At 44.1% G+C, this 20,011-nt stretch overlaps 1 protein-coding gene across 3 annotated transcripts; it reads left to right on the top strand.

Annotated features, from left to right (window-relative positions):
• The first annotated feature begins 28 nt into the window (after positions 1-28).
• Positions 29-17,246, top strand: GAPDHS (glyceraldehyde-3-phosphate dehydrogenase, spermatogenic). 3 transcript variants are annotated; one of them, XM_083511307.1, is made up of 13 exons: positions 202-279; positions 5,590-5,793; positions 5,830-7,211; positions 7,254-8,570; positions 10,683-10,779; positions 11,260-11,366; positions 12,218-12,308; positions 13,143-13,261; positions 13,790-13,871; positions 14,499-14,650; positions 15,415-15,577; positions 16,064-16,161; positions 16,821-17,246. In XM_083511307.1, exons 4-13 carry the CDS (start codon positions 8,542-8,544, stop codon positions 16,894-16,896), a joined length of 1,014 nt encoding a protein of 337 aa, XP_083367433.1. In that variant the 5' UTR covers positions 202-279; positions 5,590-5,793; positions 5,830-7,211; positions 7,254-8,541; the 3' UTR covers positions 16,897-17,246. The 3 variants fall into 3 exon arrangements, with proteins under 3 accessions (XP_083367431.1, XP_083367432.1, XP_083367433.1); XM_083511306.1 differs by lacking the exon at positions 5,830-7,211 and having other exon boundaries at positions 115-279; positions 5,590-5,695; positions 8,382-8,570; XM_083511305.1 differs by lacking the exons at positions 5,590-5,793; positions 5,830-7,211 and having other exon boundaries at positions 29-279; positions 8,382-8,570.
• Positions 17,247-20,011: the final 2,765 nt, after the last annotated feature.

Consider the following 20,011-nt stretch of genomic DNA (forward strand, 5'->3'; position numbering starts at 1 on the left):
AGCGCGCGCCGCGGCCGTTGTGCGCGGATGGGGCCGGGTACCAATGGGCTTCGAGCGAGAGGGCGCGCGAGCGCACGCGCCGCCTCGGGCTGACTTGCTAAGTAGAACAAGCGCAGGCGCGCGTGCGCGCAGGTGCCGCAAGAGCGCGTTCGGGGAGGGGGGAGGAGGAGGCGGGGGCGGGAGCTTAGGCGTTGCCTGGCAGCAGAGGGTATATAAGCTGCAGCCCGGCCGTTGCTTTCGCTTGTTCGACGCCATCTGGTCTGTCGCTTGGATAGACTTGTGAGTGGGGCGGGGCGGGGTGGGGGATGCTGCGGCTGGAGAGGGCGCTTTAGGGTGGACCTAGAGGGTCTGGGGGGTGGTCTGGGTTGTCCAGTCGACCATGGTGGGGTGGGGGGTGTCGTACAGAGGATGCTGGGAGGGGGGAAGGGGCGCCCTATAGAGGATGCTAGCTGGGTGGGTGGGGGCTGCAAGGCTGGGCGAATGGGGATTATTGTTTAATTTAAAAATCGATGGTCTTGACATTTATTTGCCTGTTAATGCATTTATATCCTCCGTATTCAGTGCTTTTAAATTGCTCGTTGCCTTCTGATGACTTTTATTCATTCTTTCCGTACATGTGTGTGGGTTTTTTCGTTCTCAAGGTGCACATGGTTCTGCTTCGGCAGCTCACAAACCCTGTGAGATGGGTTGTTGGGGGGGAAGAGCCCCCCCTAAAGTGAGCAGCTGAACCACCACTTGGACACCTGCTCTCTTAGGTCCCTAATCTGGCGCTCTAACCCCTGAAAACCACACTAGTGGGCTGAGGTATTGAAAAGGTGGCTTAGGCATCTTTCCAGTTAAGAAATAGACTGTGGCTGGGTAACTAAAATGGAGGCGGAAGGAGAGATGATGTCTGAGAGGACAGCGCTGTGTTGGGGGTTGACCCCAGAAGACCACCGTGAGCTTGGCTCTGTACAGTTTTGAGAAGGGCTGCATGAGGGGGCAAGAGAGGCATGGGGCAAAGTGGATGTGTGTCGTCTTCAGAGAAGGGGTGATGTTTCGGGGTGGGGTGGATTGTACGTGTGGTTGTCGCGGGGAGTAGCCTTCAAGAGCTAGAGCATTAGGAGAGCTCAGAAGCATGAGTCAACCACATAGCAACATGGTGCTTCTTTCTGCAGTGCTATGAATCAGATAGCAGGAGGCTTGTGGTTGGGGAGGGGGCAGGCCTGTGGACAGGAACAGTCCCTAAATGGCTTTAGGGCATAGATGGAGGAGGGTGCTGTTGTAGTGGACTGGTTTGGGGACTTGGAGGACAGGAGGTGTGGGGCAAGGGGAAGCTCAGCTAGCATGCTGTAGCGGTGAGAGTGTTTCACTAAGACATGGCAGGAACCAGGTTCAAACCCGCACTCAGTCCACTGTATTGGGTGACCTTGGGCCAGTCACCACTTCTCAGCCTAAGTCTACCTCACAGGGTTGTTGTGAGGATGAAATGGGGAAGGAGGACCATGCACAACCACCTTGAGCTCCTTGGAAGAAACAGTAGTATATAAACATAATAAACACAAACACACCTACCCCACAAGGTGGTTTCAGGGCTTAAATTTGGACGGAGTGGGAGGGGAGTGTGTGCCACTTTGGTCTCCTTGGAGTAAAGGTTGTGGTGTAAAGGGGAATAAATTACATGATTGCAGGTTTGCTTGATGCTACAATGCAGCAGTTTGGAGAGAGAATGTTGCCCTTGATGGGTGCATGGTAAGGGTGCTGTAAGGAAGCTTTAGGGCTTGCTTTGAAAGTATTTGCAGTGACAAGAATGCTGGATACCAAGGAAGGTTCCCCTATAGGCGCCAGCAGGGAAGCTTCAGCTACTGCTAGAGAAGGCACTAAACAACTGAGAGTAGGAGATGATGATGCAGATTCATCTGTACCATGGATCTCTCTAGAAATGCAACTGCGTCAGAAAAACCACTGAAGAGTCAAGCCTGGACCATTCCATTTTGAGGACTGTTAGATGGGCAGTTCCTGCCTTTTTACTTTTCTTCATCAATGGAAGAAGCATCTCCCTTACTGTTTTTTTTTAAAAAAAGAGGAATTTAATGAAAGATTCTGTCCCACCTACTCCCTTCTGTAGAAATAAGCCCGGGTTTCTATCTTTTTTTCTTTTTAGACTTCTTATCCTCTTTGAGGAATAGTATCACACCATTTTTATTGTGTATATTTTGCATAAATCAAAATATAAGAAGTTGTAAAGATTTGTTCTGTATCAGTTCCAGGTGAGAGAATGAACTGGCTGATGTTTATATATGTTGCCTTTACCCTGGCTGGGTAGTTTTCAATACCTAGGGATTTTTGCAGAGGTAGGGAAGCAAAGACCCCTGTTACCTAGCGATCGAGTTGGTTTCTTCCAGATCAACTGCTAATTGTATGGATCCGTCCTGTTCATGTGACTGTCGCATCACATCGGTGAGATTAGGAAGCAGTGATGTCTGCGTGCAGCCAGGCACGCTCCAGAGAGCAGCAGTTGAAAGATGGCCAGGATTCTCCCTCAGGGATTTCAGAAACCGAAAAGCTACTTCCTCGCAAATAATGCCATTGTTAGAAGGGAAATTAATCTGACTCTTATTTTTGGTAGAAACTAGGCTGCAGAACCGTGTGCTCATTGCAAGAATGAGACTCTGCAAATATGCTGCACCACTATAAATTCATCCAGTGCCCTGCTGGCAGAATATAAAGCATTTTTTTTAATTCTACACTTTTTATACGTTGATAGCCTGTTCGAAAAAACTACTTTCTTGGAGCTGTAGCTCAAAATTTAAGTGCACACAATGTCTACTTAAAACTGCAATCATCATGAAATATTGAGACATTGGAAATGAGACCATGAATATGTTGCAAGCCTGCATTATTGACTACAGCAGGCGAATAGATGGACCTTCGGTAGAGGTGATCCACAGATCAAGTATATAGTCTTTCTGTGAAGGAGGTTGTAAGTCTCAATTGCTAATATGAGCAGACAGCTAACTGTTATCTTGCTCCAGGCTCCCCACAAACAACAAGAAGGGAAACATGCCTAGGCTTAGACTAAAGGCTAAAAAAACAGACTTCCTATCTTTGGTCAGTGGAGGTCAAATGCAAACTGTTTGTTCCAGGAATGCAGGAAGGAGATAAGAGCCCATTTTCTAACTGAAAATCTGGATCCCGGTTGTTAGCAAGGGTACACTGCAATGGGTGCCATGGGTTTATACTGAGAAATGTATAGCATGATTAGACTGTGAAACTAGCTCTAGGTCTGACTAAGACCATTGGCACCTATGAGCTTTGGCACATCAAACTGCATAGGAGTAGGGTGTGGGCAGACTTTTCTGCTGCACCAATACAGTCTCAAGGTCACAGCATCTGCAGCCAGGACGTGATGGTTGTAAAATGCTCAGGGACTGTATGTGCCTGCCGATGCTGCTCTAGGCTGTGGTTGCTGCTTAATGTACTCTTGGATGGGTTTGGGACTCTGCTGTTGGCCACAGAGCGTCACTGCAGCAATTAGATGTCTGCAGAAGGATGGGAATGTACTCACTTCGGTGACGGACTGTTGCTTCTGTCGTGATGTACTAGGTACACGTATGGAAGGCCAAAATGGTAATGAAGCAATAGAAGAAAATATATCTGGTTAATATTCATTTTGTTAAATGAAGCAACTTCTGTGGCTGTCATACAGTTCCAAGCTGTTGCATTCATGGAAGCTGCGTAAACCGGAAGATCCAAGAACACCAAATAACGGTGGCAAAATTATTGATGCTTAGGCCAATGTCGTTTTCACAGCAATGCTGCAAAATTGCTATTGCTAAGTTCCCCTTTTTACCGTACGCTGTTGTGAAAATGCGTTGGCAAATCTGCAATGGGTTGCAAAATTCCATGGGGCTGTCTGCCAAGGAATCGAAAGGTTTTTCTGTACCGAGCAATTTAGAAATAATACGCTTGAGAGGTTCCAGACCTGAGCTGTTCTGAAACAAAATGGCTTCTGTTCTTCCAATTGCGGTTGCCAAGATATTTATTGTTTGGCATGCAACATTTTAACAAAATCAGGGGAAATGCAGGATTTCTAAATAAAAGATCATTTGACTAAGATCTTTGCTTCTTTCTTTCCTTGGTTTGATTCATTTTAATATCTCCTTGTATGGGAAGCACTTGGTTGGCAAAAAAGGTACCATCTCTAAAGCATGGCTCCATTAGTATCACTAGTGGGGCTGAAAGTCTGGCAAGCAGTGTTGCTAGAAATAATTGATGGTTGATGGTGGCTGTAGCAGGGAAGGTTGGAAAACCCCCACCTTAACGTGTTACTGGCATCATCTGCATTTTTGAAAAGTCATCTAGTATCCATCTTTATACAAATAAGAGATAATATGACTAAGGTGATCCTGCTCAAGGTTGAAGTGGTGAGATACACAAATGTGATACTGGTTTTGTATTGCAAAGCCACTATAACTCAGCGGGAGAAATTAATACTGGAACCTCAGGATGGTAAGACACTGTATTTATTCTTTTCTCTGCCTTTTTGTATTTTATGAGTATTTTCCTACTTGCCGTTGGCAGAAGCCTAGGTTAAAATGACCAGGGGAAGCAACTTGTTCTGCTTGTAACAAACCATATAATCATGGTTATATAAACCTGTAGCTTAGACTCAATACAAATGGGGCCAACAGGACATAAAGCAAACTTGCGGAGTCATCCTGCTGAATGCAAACGAAGGGGCTCAGGAACACAAATGTAGATAGTCATGCTTATGTAACTGTCTTCAAATGCGAAGCTGTGCTCTCTTGATTCATATATAACCTTGGCTATCATCTGCTTTCTGATCTGGGCAGGAGCACTGTGCAAATAGCTGTCCTTGTTTGTCTAGCTTTCTGCTATGCCCCTCAGGGCAAAAGTTTCTCCACTTATTCTTGGGTTCTGCACAGGATGCTGAAGCAAAAAAGTAGATTGAAAGCTGAAAAGACCTTGATAGGCAACTGATACAATCACCTCTGTGTCGTATTGCTATTGCCATTTTGGCATACAAGCAGTATATATATAAAAATATGGTATATGTTGCATTGTTGAAGTTGTAACAAAAAGAGCCATTTCACAATTTTTGGAACTATCAATGAGCTGCTGTAATAAGGCATTTTTCTGTTGCTACTCTTCATCTTCAGGGATATGTTTGACAATCTTTTCCTAGTATCTGCTCAGTAGGGTAGAACTGGACTGTGGTTCTTCTGAAGATGGCTCCAAAAATTATTGTTTCAATCTGAATTTTGGTAATCCCTCTAAATAACATTTTTTTTGCTACCAGTGTAGGAACTAGTCTTTCAGACTAACATTTCCAGGAAAGCAAGTTACTTGGAGAACATTTGGAGGTGCACTTCTAAAAATTGCCAGACCTTCTTATCTCCCCACTACCCCGATGCTCTTTGTTCTTATAACCACTTTTGGGCCAGAAGTCCCTGATTCTTATTAAGAACACAGTTTTGAATGGGTGGTGAAAAAACAGAAATGCTGGGGAGCAAAGGAATCTTTGATAATAGCTGCAGCAAGCTTAGCCGAGCAGAAGTTAACCAGCCTCCTGAAATCCTCTTTCAGTATTTCTAGGTAGAGAAACGGTAGATAGGTCAGCCAGCAGAATGAATCGCAGTTGCTCACCGCCACCGGATTGTGGCGGCACATCAGTTAGTGTCAAAGTTTTCAGGTAAGCAAATTTCTTGAGGGGGTTCTGATGAACGTTTAAATACCAGCAGCCTTCTCTGTGAGTTGGTAAAGCCAATGTAACTAGAGGTAAGATATATAGTGGTAAAAATAATAGTAAAGAGATAAGATATATAGTGGTAAAAATAACAGTAAAGGTTCACAATATATGGTTTGAAAGCCACCCTGTTCTAGGTCTGTTAAACTTCATTTGTAAATGAGGTTCAACAATGGGTAAGGCAATATCCAGAACCTCAGTGAAACCCATTTAAGAGAACTTTTCTCCAAGCGAGATTCTCCCAAGCAGATGTACGTTATTTAGGAACTTCCTTTAGCATGTAGTGTGCGCTTACTGAAATTTGGTTAAGCAAGCATGTTCTATCTGGATATGAAAATATTTTTTATTAAATCTTTTCACTGTTCTCCATATTGAAGGTTTGTTTACATGTTCAGAAGCACCCAAAGTTGTCGTTTGGGTTAGTGATCCTAGGCGACCAGCCCCCTTTAGCTTGGCCAGGAATGCTGGAATGTTTTGGAATTGCCATTTATCCTTGCTTGCCTCAGTGTATTGTGTGATGGAATCTTCAACTCTTGGATGAAACTACAGAAAACAACTATGCTCTCATGTATCCTAGCTTTTGCTATGGCAAGGATTCATCTACTTTACATAGAAGCATAGCAAAGTGAATCTCACTCCGGAGAAAACTGTGTGTTCTGGTTAACCTTGACTTGGAGGCTCCCTTCAGTCTTAAAATATTTGGCCTCCCTCCAGGTTTTCAGTCTACAAGGCTATTTTGCTTTGTGACGGTATGTATTGTTACTTACTGGGGTTCCCCACTTGGCTGTCCTGTGTAATGTGGTCTTACAGGAGGTGCATCATGACATAATTAGTGAAGCTGTTTGCCATTTCCAAGCCTTTGGGGCATGTGGCCTGTCAGAAGTAGCTTAGCAGGCAGCAATTTTAAGATCTTATTCCGGGATGCTTGGTTTAATCCAAGAACAAAACAAAGCTACTGGCAAATTAAGGAGTGGATAGTCTCTCAGAGATATGTACAGGCATACATTGGATCTTGAACGCCTTGCGACTCGAACATTTTGGCTCCCAAATGCCGCAAACCGGAAGTGAGTGTTCCTGTTTGCAAATGTTTTTTGGAAGCCAAATGTCTGAGACAACTTCCGCGGCTTCTGATTGAGTGCAGGAATCTTCTGCAGCCAATCAGAAGCCGCACCTTGGTTGTCGAACATTTTCGTAAATCAAATGGACTTCCACAATGGATTCTGTTCGACAACCAAGGTACGACTGTATACTAAATCGGAAGTTTACATTAATTTTGTTGTTCTTGCCCTGGAATGAGCAAACAAGCTTCCTAATTACACAGTAAATCCCATTTTGAAACTCAAGTTGCCTGGCCCAATGCAAACCATGTAATATGCATTGTTCACCAGAAATATTTCCTGTAATGTGTGTTGTATCTGTGCATTTTATCCAGAGTTAGACCCATTGAAAGTAATGAACCCTGGTTACTTAAACTTAGTTTGATACAACACATTAGTTCTTATAGTCAAGTGAAGGGATCGGATCAGCATAGTTAGGGTCTGAATAAATATAATGGAAGTGATAGGAGCTCATTTTTCCTGCGTGGTAAGCCAAGCTTTCTCCTTTCTTTGTAATAAAGGAATACTAGTAGTGTGAATGTTGATTAGTCATGAGTCTTCCCCCTGTGCTTTAGGTGGCTATCTTTTTGAAGCATGTAGGGCTTAAAAAATATCAATATGAGCAACTGCTAAGCCGACTCTGGAATTAATGGAAGTGAAGGGGCTTCATGATGTCACAGGAGCCATCAAAGCATTGCTGTGTACAGCCAGCCTCTGGTCCAAAGTTGAAGCTCAAGTTCCTGAATTCAACCCTGGAGCAGAAATTACCATAGAACAAAATGCTTGTGGCATACTCCGTTTGCCCCACTGCCTTCCCCCTTGGGAAACCCAGTCTTTAGTGGTGAATTGAAACAATCGGCAATTGACGTTTCTGCAGATTGCCATTTGTTCCACTGTATTGCTAAAGAGCGAATTTTCTGGGGGAAACTGGTGGGGCAAGGCAAAACCACTCAGACCCATGTCTGAAAAGTGTGGGACAAGTGGAAGACCACTCAGACCCCCCCCCCCCCGGCACAGGACGAGCAGAAGTGTGCACAAGCCTAGAGTTTGTATGTAGACCAGTACAGTATCTGGAAATTCTCTTTGAGTAAGTAGCGGGTCTCTTCCTCCTCTTGTTGCAACACTGTGCAGTGGATTTGAGTCACATGTCACAGTGTAGATCATTGTAAACCAAGGTTGCTGGGAAGAAGAGAGATACATAGGACAATATGAAGTCCATCCTTGTTAGAAAAGTCCTGAAGTTAAATCTTCATGGCTTGCATAAATGATCTAACCGCTGAATAAAGAATGTTGGGGGGGGGGAGCAGGAATAATAAATATCCTTGGGTTAACCCACATGGGAGTGTGATGGCCCCTTAAAGAATCTTGGAAGTGGTAGTCTAGGGAGGGGGCTGATTATTACTGGCATCTCCTACCGTAGACTTCTAGTTGTGGGGAGTGAAAATGACTTAAACCAATTAAAATCTGTTTAGCCAATATGATCTTTAGTTGCCTCTGTCCAAGCCAGCATGCTTACTCCTTTCTGATGCTTCCAGGCTCGAGATAAGTGAAGGGTCTCCTCCAAAAATCTCTCCAGAGCCGGCAGCTACCCCCGAGGCAGAACCACCTACCCCAGAGGCAGAACCGCCTACCCCAGAGCCAGAACCAGAAGCTCCACCACCTCCTCCTCCTCCACCTCCACCACCTCCGAAACGTATGGCGGAATTTCATGTTGGGATCAATGGGTAAGGATTTTTCAAAAGGAGCATTTGCTTGCTGGTTTGTTTGTTGTAACACAGTATACCGTATTTTTTGCTCTATAAGACTCACTTTTCCCCTCCTGAAAAGTAAGGGGAAATGTGTGTGCGTCTTATGGAGCAAATGCAGGCTGCACAGCTATCCCAGAAGCCAGAACAGCAAGAGGGACCGCTGCTTTCACTGTGCAGCGATCCCTCTTGCTGTTCTGGCTTCTGAGATTCAGAATTTTTTTTTCTTGTTTTCCTCCTCCAAAAACTAGGTGCGTCTTGTGGTCTGGTGCGTCTTATAGAGCGGAAAATACGGTAATACAGTGGGCAGATAGCTCAGTGAAGAAACTGGCAGGAGTTCCTTACCAGGGATTGTTAGGAAAGGGGTTGAAGATAAAACTGCCAACATCCTAGTGCTGTTACAATAATCTGTGATGAGGCTGCACTTGGAACACCGTACTGTGTACAGTTCTGGTTGCTGTACCTCAAAAAGGATATTGTAGAGATGGAAAAGGGTCACCAAAATAATATAGGCTGGAACAACTCCCTTGTGAGGAAAGGTTACAAAATCTGGAGGGGTTTTTCAGTGTAGGAAAAAAGGCAAGTAAGCAGAGGGACATGATGGAAATTATAAAATTATGCCTGGTGTGGGGAAAGTGGATAGAGAGAAGGTTTTTTTTTAAAACCCTCCCTCATAATAACCAAACCCAGGAACATTTAATGAGCCTGAATGTTCGATAATTCAGGACAGACCAAAGGAAGTCCTTCACACAGTACAATATGTGTCAATGCATAGTTATAAATTATGAACCTTGCTGCCACAAAAATGTAATAATGGCCACCAATTTCAATAGGGGTTTAGACTTAATTCATGGGATAGAAAGCTATCGGTGGCTATTAGTCACAGTGGCGCAGTGCATTGCCTTCAATATTAAAGGTGATAGGTCTCTGAATACCATTTTCAGGGAGTTGGAAGGATTGGATCATAATTATGATTTCCAAACTTTGTGCTTTCAAGGAATCTTTTTTCTACACTAGTTGTCTGCTTGAGGAGCTTCGTACATGTCCACCACAAAACCCTTGCATGTTGCAGAGGATTTTTGGGCGGGCCTGCTCTTGGACAAGTGTGATCAGACATCAGGCTTGTTGGACCCACTACAATGATGAGCTTCACTGTGCAGAACCATATGCAAAATGGTGGCTTTAAATCAGAGCCAGCTCCCTGTTGTGCCCCATGAGCAATACTCTAGGATGACTAGCACATAAAAGTACTAGTCTGTATTTGAGTTACTACAAATTAGGGTTTCTTAATGGCTTAATTTGTGTGGGTGTTCATTGTTGTAGTGAAACAACTGGGGCATCTGGAATTCTCACCAGTCCATTGTAAATCTTCCAGTAATCTGCCAGTAGATCCCAATCTACCTTCTGACAACCCCTGTTCCAGGCAACATGCTTGACTCATGTTTCACAGGTCTTTTGAGCCTCACAGTCACTCAGAATGTATAGAGCATGCATTCATGCTACAACAGACCCAATGTTCTCCTGTGCGGAATCTTGCAGAGAAATAGAGCTATTGATGAGCAACATTTTGCAGCAAACTTGTCTACTTTTACTGATCATTGTCATTGGAGAGCTTTCTGATAAGGTTCCAAGCAACCCTCTAGAACACAGTTTCTAGATTGGTTAACCAAAAGGTGGCTTCTTGTGCAAGAAAGCAAAACGCAGAGCAGGAATATCTAGTCTCTGAATGCTCATTTCAGTGATAGCCAACATGGTGCCCTCTTGATATTGTGGAGTTCAACTCTCCTCAGCCGATTATTGCCAGTAATCGGGGATGATGGGAGTTGCAAATCACAATATCTGGAAGGTATCAGGTTGGCTACTCCTAAGCACCCATGGGCTTCTAGCAAGGTTTTGAGCTTAATTGCTCATGCTCTGCATCCTGATGTCAACTATGGGTCTAAGTGGAAAAAGGCTTTTTAATGTTGTGGAAGCCTTAATTGCTGCCTAGAAGAAGGCCTATTCAAGTAACATATTCTGCTTGCTTTAGTTATGTAGAAAGGGCTGAGGGACATTTGCAACTCTAATGGATTGGCTTTTGTCTTTTTGCAGATTTGGGCGTATCGGGCGCTTGGTCCTCCGAGCCTGTGTGGAGAAGGGGGTCAAAGTTGTGGCTATCAATGATCCTTTCATTGACGTCAAATACATGGTAATGGCTTAATGGTGTCTGACTGAACTCCAAATGTACAATGGCCCTTAGTCTGTTTCCTTGGTAGACTGAAAAGGAAGGTTTTAGGGAGTGGTGGTGGTGGTGAATGGTCAAGATTATGCTGGCTAGTCCTTGGCATCCTGGCACCATCTCAAGTGAAACGTACACAGACACATTTATACCCCATTTGCATGTTAGTTTACATAAGTAAATCCCAGCGCACATAGAGGTGAAGTGTGTGAAATCGCAATCAGAAAATTGGAAATGTACAGATTTCTGCACTTACTGTATGTAAGGCCCTGTTCAAGCGTCATATTAACATATGGATACAATAAGGGGGTATTGGGTTGGGTGATCTGTACCATCCTCATGCTTTCTGCATAAGCTTTTATTTCTAGCCAAGAAAGCAAAAATAAGTAAATCCAGTGCCCTCTGCCTGGCACAATATGGTTGCGGTTGACGCTTCTCTTCCTCCTTTAGGTCTACATGTTCAAGTATGATTCTACACATGGGCGCTTCAAGGGAGAAGTGAAGGCTGAGGACGGCAAGCTGGTAGTGAATGGCTCAAAAATCTCTGTATTCCAGAGGTAAGTGGGGATAAAAGTCAGGGTCTTGACTAGAGGCGTACCCATTCTTGGCAATAATCTGCAGCAGGCTTCTGAGATTTTTGTCCGAGGTTTGTGTAACTGATGACTGGCCCAAAGACTGCACCAAAAATGTGACAGATGCAAGGATTGTGCGTGTACCTGTGCACCATCCCTATCCCCACAGAAGACTACATCTCTTTCTCACGGGCACGATAAAATGCATATCATCCTGCAGCAGGCTGTGATAGAGTTGAATGCAGAGAGCCTGTGTGCTGTAACAGATGGACTGGAGAAAACCAGATTCAAATCAACCTTGTGGCTACATGACACTGAACTAGTCACTATTTTTGAAACCTAACCCACCTCATGGGGTTGTTAGAAGAACTTGGGGGTGGAAAACCTCTTTGGAGAAGGCCAGGATAAAATGTTACAAATATCCTGTTTTGCTTCCCACCTCTCTTGGGTCCTCCTACGTACATAGATGTGAACCTGTCTGGGACTGACTTTGCCATTAGCCCGTTGATCGTATCAGGGATTGTAAAAAGCAACACTCTACCATTTAGTCCTCACTGGAATACTTAAAAGCATCCATTCATTACACTTTACAGTTATATATGGACTCTAAAAGCATTTCGTCAGTGCAGAGAGCATCAGTTTATTCATACCTCAATTTTACTAAGCTCTTGATGAATAGTTTTAAAGACGGTTAATTAGCAGCCAAGTCCCGCAGGTACATAACTGCTAACCTGCCCATGTCCTCTGGCAGCTAATACTTTTGTGAGAGATTTCTTCGCACCTCCACATACTAAAACAGCTACTGACAAAAGGCCTTGCAATCTTGTATTTTGCAGCATGAAACCAAATGAAATCCCATGGGGCGAAGCAGGAGCTTTGTATGTAGTAGAATCCACCGGAGTCTTCCTCTCCGTCGAGAAAGCTTCGGTAAGTACCTGTGTAGCTTGTTCAGAAAAGGGAAGCAATTCTTGGGCCTTTCTGTGACTCTGCGCTGGACTCCCGCCGCGGATGCTTGGTTTCTAAATGCACAGGGGCAGTTCTCTGTGCTGGAGCATGCTCCCCTTTGTGTGCTGTGTTTCCATCCTACTTACAATGCTTTCTGCATGGCCTGAGTTTGCTCTTCAGTGACTGACCCAAAAAAAAACCCCTGCCTTAAAAGCTTCTGGGATGAAATCTATAATGAAATGAAAAAGATATTAAGCTATACTTTTGTAAAGAAGCCTGAAGCTTTTCTATTAGGCATGGTGGGAAAAGACATTAAAAGAAAGGATTGTAAAATCTTCCACTACTGCCGGTAACGGCAGCTAGAATTGTAGTAGCGCAGAAGTGGAAGCAGGAAGAAAGCCCAATGATAGTAGAGTGGAGATTAAAACTGACTGAATATGCTGAGTTGGATAAATTAACAGGGAAAATTAGATATATTAAGGATCAAAAGTTTATAGATGACTGGGGGAAATTTGTGGGTTATCTGGAGAACAAATGTTTAGTAAATACAACGCTAGTGGGATTTAAAGAGGCACTGTAAAGCACTAATAAGTATTGCTTATTGGAAATAATGTATGAAGGGAGGTATGAATGGCAGTATGAACGATTGGAATGTGTTACAAAGAAACAAATACGAATGAATGTCAATGACGTTGAAGGAAGTCCAAAATGTATGAGATGTACTAAATACAGATATAATGTATATATGATGGAATATTAATAAAATTTTAAAATGCAAAAAAACAAACAAAAAAAAAACCCTGCCGCCTTCCACAGGCTCATCTCCATGGTGGAGCCAAGCGAGTAGTGGTGAGTGCGCCTTCTCCTGATGCGCCAATGTTTGTTATGGGAGTCAACCATGAGAAGTACGATCCCTCCAGCATGAAGATTGTGAGGTAAGGCTCCTCTCCACCCCAGCGTTTCGTCTTCTGAGAAGTAGTTTGCTGCATGGCCACTCTAGGGATGGGTCTCTCTGGATGCTTTCCAGTGAAAGAACAATCATGTAGGCAGGGGGCTCAGGTCCTCCCTGGGGGTAGAGGAGTTTGGGTTGGCAGGGTGGTGACAAGATGGCCTTGCTTTCTCTCTTTTTCTGCAGAATAGCTGAGCTTGTGTTGCAAAGCAAGGTGCTAATGGGGGAGGTATAGTAATTCATAGCATATCCCCTGATGGTTGCGGGAGCTTCTAGCCTACCTGGAAAGCTGATGATTTACACAAACTTGTTCAAGATACCCAGATTAAGAGAGAAGCCTGGAAAATGGGACACTACAATCAAAGCTTGGGGCATGAACTTTACCTAGCTTTGGAGATAACCCACAGGTCTTTGCTTGCAGTGCAGGCTCCTGGGTGTGTTACACACAAAAAGGTTGTGCTTTTTCCCTTGGCCAGTTGTCAGGTCAGCTTAATGTATCCCTCTTGCTTTTCAGCAATGCTTCCTGCACCACCAACTGCCTGGCACCTTTGGCCAAGGTCATTAATGACAACTTTGGCATTTTGGAGGGCCTTATGGTAAGAGCAACACAGGATTGCCTTTGAGAATGGAGCTTGCATTCAAGAGCAGGACTTCTGACAAAACCTTTTATCACCCTGGTGTCTTCCTATAGACAGTGTGGTCTAGAAGAAACTGAAATTCCTACACAATGCACAACTATAGCTTTCAGTTACCGACTATAAAAAAGCATTTATCCAAATTGGTGGCTGTTTGAGGATTCAAAACAATATTCTAACAGTGCCATCCAGTCCTTAGAGGCCAGGCTTCTAGATAAAATGATTGGGAAGTTGAATCCTGTCTGCAGCTGTTGTGTGATCATGTATTGATTCTTTGTTTCTTATAGAAGTGTTGGCGCTCTTGTGAATCACTTTTGCTTTCACAAACTGCCTGCTGAGGGGCAAAAAGGGCATTTTTACTACAAGCGTGCAGCTTAGTTTTTAGGTCTCTGAATCCTGTCACCAGTCAAGATTAGAGTTGCTCTCCCATAAAGTTAACACATGTCCATCTCGTGTGAGTCAATCCCATGTTTTTACATGTAAAGCAAAAGTTTAGGTTTCCAAGAAAACCTCAGATATTGCTTGTTAGACCAGAATCTACTCTAAAATGTCTTGCTTGTCTCCTTAACTGGCTTCTTCTGTTTGCAGACCACAGTTCATGCTTATACTGCCACTCAGAAGACTGTGGATGGTCCCTCATCCAAGGCTTGGCGTGATGGCAGGGGTGCCCACCAAAATATCATTCCAGCTTCTACTGGTGCTGCAAAAGCTGTGGGCAAGGTCATTCCAGAGCTTAATGGGTATGGAATATATCTTATTCTCAGAGGCCTCTGTAGAAACTAGTTCCTGTGTCTTTGTAGTTATTGCAGCTGTTTGTTGACTACAAAACAGGTTAAGCAGTATTGGCAAGGTATGTTAATTGTGCTCATGCAGAAGAGAGAAACATGACATTGCCCAGCATTATTTTCTTAGGGTAGTTGCTTGAGGTCTCTCAACATTTCTTCCCCAGACCTTCTGCCCTGGCTTTCTGATGAGAGCCCAAACACTTGGCCCATACATTAGATTGCCATGAAATGGATTAGCAATCTTTAGCAGAACAATTGTGGCACTTTTTTCATGACTTACAACAACAGTAATAACAACAACAACAACAACAACAACAACAACAACAACAACAACAACAATAATAATAATAATTATTATTATTATTACCCTGCCAATCTGGCTTGCTTTCCCCAGCCACTCTGGGCACCTCCCAACAGAATATTAAAAACATGATAAAAATCAAACATTAAAAACTTCCCTAAACAGGGCTGCTTTCAGATGTCTTCTAAAAGTCAGATAGTTATTTCTGACTGGGAGGGTGTTCCACAGGGCGGGCACCACTTCCAAGAAGGCCCTCTGCCATGTTTTCCCAAGAGCAGTGCATAGAATACAGGTGGTGCTAAGAATTTAATGTGCAGAACCACTCTCCTAAAGTGTATATAATTTTGGCTCCTATTTAGTAGTAATCCTCCAGGATAATCCCCCCCCCCCGTTAATGACTAACCTCCTCTTTTAACAGGAAGCTCACTGGCATGGCGTTCCGTGTGCCAGTATGTGATGTCTCAGTTGTTGACCTGACCTGCCGCCTTTCCAAGCCAGCCTCCTATGCTCAGATCAAAGAAGCTGTCAAGAAGGCAGCTAAAGGGCCAATGGCAGGAATCCTGGGGTATACAGAAGATGAGGTGAGTATGGATAGTTTTCTCAGTTGAACAAGCTGTGGAGGGAGAGAAATCCCAAGGCACACCATTGAGCCACTTATAGGCAATGCAGTTCATCAGAACAATAATAATGCCTGCTTTGATTTACGCTGCTGGGGGAAGCGGTTACATTCTAAGTTAGTTTTTAGCAAAAAGCTGTTTTATTCTACACCAGGTGGGCATTTAAAGCTGAGGTATATTTTTGACTGTGGAATCCAACATCCAAACTTTTAATCACTTAGCCAAAAGTCGCTGCCATTCATTCACTAGTAAAATAAAATGTGGGGTGCTCTGCTTAAAGTATAAGTATAGCAGAACCTGAGGGACTGGGCAAACAGTCTTTACCTGCTGGAGCATCTTACCAACATCTCACAAGGCTGGAATCCCAGGGTACCAGGTTGACATCTGTGATGAACCAGTCTTTTTTGTTTTTCTTTTGTATATAATTTAATTCTCACGCTTCTTTTGCAGGTTGTTTCTACTGATTTCATTGGTGATAATCGTTCCTCTATCTTTGATGCTGGAGCAGGGATCTCCCTCAATGATAACTTTGTGAAGCTCATCTCCTGGTAAGAATGAGCAGGTGTTTTTCCACACTGGAGCATAGTTGGTGTGTTGCCTGATAATCCCTTCTCAGAAGGAGAATTTGCCACCCTGACTTAGGCTTGCTCAGGTAGCAATGCTGCTTCCTTTGAAAGCTAGCAAGGAACACCCAATTTTGACCAAGCAGGGATGACTTGAGGCAATTGGAACATTTTGGTTTTGTCATCTGCTGTGAACAACTTACCAACTAGGCTCAATATTTGTATAACCAGAGTTCTATTGTGTCTACATGAGAGAGGGAGTTGTATATGTCGTAGGCATTAGGGCTGGTTATCAACATCGGAATATACTGATATGCCACAATGTCTGAAATAAGGATAGAGCTATGTAGAGGCTGACTTCAAAGTTTTGCCCACAATGTGATTTTTGCAAAGCAAACCCACCCACCCACATCTCATGATTCGTGATATATTACCAGAGCAAAAACTATGAAACCAATATCACAATATGGGCTTCAAACCGGTTTGGGACACTATATTGTTCAGCCCTAGTAGGTGCTTCTATAATTGAAAACTGGGGGTACTGATTATCTCCTGGCTCACTGTCAGAGGCACTTGGGAACTGTGGATTTGTGTGATTTGGGCTATGAACATTACTTAGATGCAATTTTCTTTCCGTTCTATAGGTATGATAACGAATATGGCTACAGCTGCCGTGTAGTAGATCTCCTGAAGCACATGTACAGCAAGGAGCACGAATGAGCACTGCCCACACTCTGCATTCCAGGCTATCCGACAGAGTGGCCTCTCACCCCTTTAGTCAATAGGTTTGATCTCCTGGCCAGTTCTTCGCTTCGACCACAGAACCCTGAACACTGCACCTTTTGTCACTGTGTAAAGCTTTGTGTGTATGTGTGTACATGTGAGTGTGAATCCTGCTTTCCACAGCAGCTTGTATGAGCTTTAAAAACGTAGTGAAGACAAATGCACCGAATTTCCCCCTGGAGAAAGAGTCTAGCTTTTGGGGTTACACATTGGTTTGTGTGGCTGTAGTGTCCTTGAGATCTCGTAAGCATTGAAATAAAACCACTGAAGTTATGTGAACCTGGAAACGTTTTCCTGGGCTTTTATTTTAGCTCCCTGTGGGTCTGCTGAAATGTGCATTTTGACCACACCTGTGTATCAACTGGACACCTTTTGAGCATTCCTAAATGTCTCTATCGAAGGAGCATTCTGATTAAAATGCTCATTTTTTGCAAAGATCAGAATCCTGGTTGCCATTAATCTATGTGCAGGACTTGTGTAAAATCTGTCTCCTCAGCTATAGTTTGCTGAGAAACTTAGGGAAGACAGGAAGCTGCCTTTTATATCGAGCTTTTATATTAGTCCCTCAAGCTCAAACATGGGCAGACTTAAAGCTTGTGGGATCTACTTGGTCTCTATTCAAATCCTGAGGTCCACCAGTCAGAACCAAGTGCAAAATAGTGGCTGGATGGTTGGAGGACAGCCCAAGTGCAAATGATGGTGGCGGCGGAACCAGTGACTGCTGGAAAGAGCTGTGAGATGATCTAAATCTATATATACACCCCCCCCATCTGGATTACTACCAATTGGGAGGGGGGGGGATGTTCTATTACTGTGGTTGAACAGGAGCTGATCTGCAAAAATCATCCAGCAATCTTTTAAGCAGGGCCAGGTCTACCTGCTGCCTGCCTCTGCTGTAATCTGGTGCATTCTGTTTAGTGGCAGTGGCTCTCTGGAGATGCTGCAAACTGATCGTGGGACCTTTCTGCATGCAAGCACAAGCTCTACCACTGAGCTTTTTAACTTTTTGCACTACCACCATGAGAATGTAAAAGGTATTGCTGTTCAGAGTATCTACCTGGTAAAAGTCCATATACCTCCCTCAAGGAGGCTGTCAAACTCCTAACTTGGGCTTTTCTATAAACCTCTGTAGCCATAACTTATGAACTTTTCCTAGCATAAGAATCACAAACCTTTCAGAAGGCTATAACACTTTTGATAGTTCATACCATTTTGCAATACACCCATCAATCCTTATAACCCCACAATGTAGATATTGCAGGAGAGCAGCTAAGACCAAAAGAGTGCACCCAGGCTAGCCCTAGTAAGATGGAATTTGAACCTAGCTCATAGCTGCACCAGATTTCAGAGTATGCCAAGTTTATTTGAAAGGCTGCATGGCTTATGGAAGTAATCACTCCCTGGCTCTACATAAGGTGGATTCCATTCTTCCATATTGTAAAAACTGCTGCCATTGTTTCTGCAGGGGGGCAGGGAGAAGTCTTTGGTGTGGGGCCTACCGATAGCATTGAGTTGTCTTCCCCCAACATCTGAAGAGCCAAGATGGATTCACAATATAACATGGCAGCAGCAAAAAAAGGGAAGAGTGACCAGAGACAGTTGCCACTTCAGACAGGTCGCTCAGGGACAATTTCAGCATTTCCTGGGCGCATATATTGCCTGCAACAGATGTCATGAGATTTGGGTGCTGATGTTGGGAAAGATGGAGGGCAGAAGGAGAAGGGGACGACAGAGGACGAGATGGTTGGATAGTGTTCTCGAAGCTACCAGGATGAGTTTGACCAAACTGCGGGAGGCAGTGGAAGACAGGAGTGCCTGGCGTGCTCTGGTCCATGGGGTCATGAAGAGTCGGACATGACTAAATGACTAAACAACAACGACCAGGCAATAGATGCATGAACGTCCACAGGATGTAGAGCTGCGGAACAGGAATAGCCAGCAATATGATCCTCCAGATGTTGGACTCTAGTCCAACAACATCCAGAGGGCACTCTGGCCAGCCACAAAGTAGGGGAGCAGGCCAGTGCAGAGCTGACCTTCCACATGCCCTGCTTATAATCTTCCAAAGGCAGCTGGCTGGTCACTGTTGTTGTACCCAGGGCTGCGTTTCACTCTAGCAAAAAGTGCTTCCTCTTGCGCAAGGGAGGTCCCTGATCCTCTGCTAATCCATATTGCCCACTGTAGCCTTCTGAAAAGTTCCTCATGAGGACTGGGATCTTGTGTTAGTGGGAACAACCCTTGGATTCCACCCAGTGTTGAGAGCAGAGCAAGCAGGTAGGGAGCCTCTATCCTCCAAGTTTCTTACATTGCCCGTGAGGCTCTCCCCAAGCCCCACCCCTCACTGGTTCTACTTTGCATTTTCTTTTTTCTTTTTTAAACAATTTTTATTAACCGGCCAATCACATCAAATCAAATCACATCACATAAATTCCGAATTACAAAGCCGAATTTTAAATTTTGTTGAGGGAACCCATATTTCAAGATCCGAAGGGGGATTCTGATCATCTACTTCGCATTTTCCAAGTGTTTTTGCCTTGCTGAGATGAGTTCTTGAGCTGTGGTGAAGCTTCTTGCCTGCCTGGATGGAGAGTTAGGGATGTGTATGTGAGCTAGTGAGGGGTGTGGCCTGGCTTTGGCAGAACTGTAATGTAGCCTGTGGTACAAAGGGGGAAGTCTTGTATGTGACCCTTGGAAGATTTCCCACAAAGGAATGCTGAAAAAGATACCTGACACCTGGACTAGAGGAACACTTTCACACTGCTCACAAATATGTTGAGCAGCTGCCTTCAGGTATTTTCCGCATGGCAGGCAAAGACTCATGCTGCACTTATTGTGTATGTGAATGGACATACATCTAGTTCTACTTCTGCAGTTTTGTAACCTTTTAAAGGTTGCTAACTGGCTATGCAAGCATTGGCGTCCTAAACAACCTTGTCTGGTTTCAGATGAAGTTGTCCTGCCTGCTGCAGGTTAGTTTTCTGCACAGAGCTATCCAGTGTCTGCAGAGAGCTTGCGTCCAAACGCAAAGTCATGTCAGTGACAGAGGCTCTCA

The sequence above is a fragment of the Podarcis liolepis genome (assembly GCF_965112155.1).
Source record: "Podarcis liolepis genome assembly, chromosome: 7".
In the NCBI taxonomy this organism is placed as follows: Eukaryota; Metazoa; Chordata; class Lepidosauria; order Squamata; family Lacertidae; genus Podarcis; species Podarcis liolepis.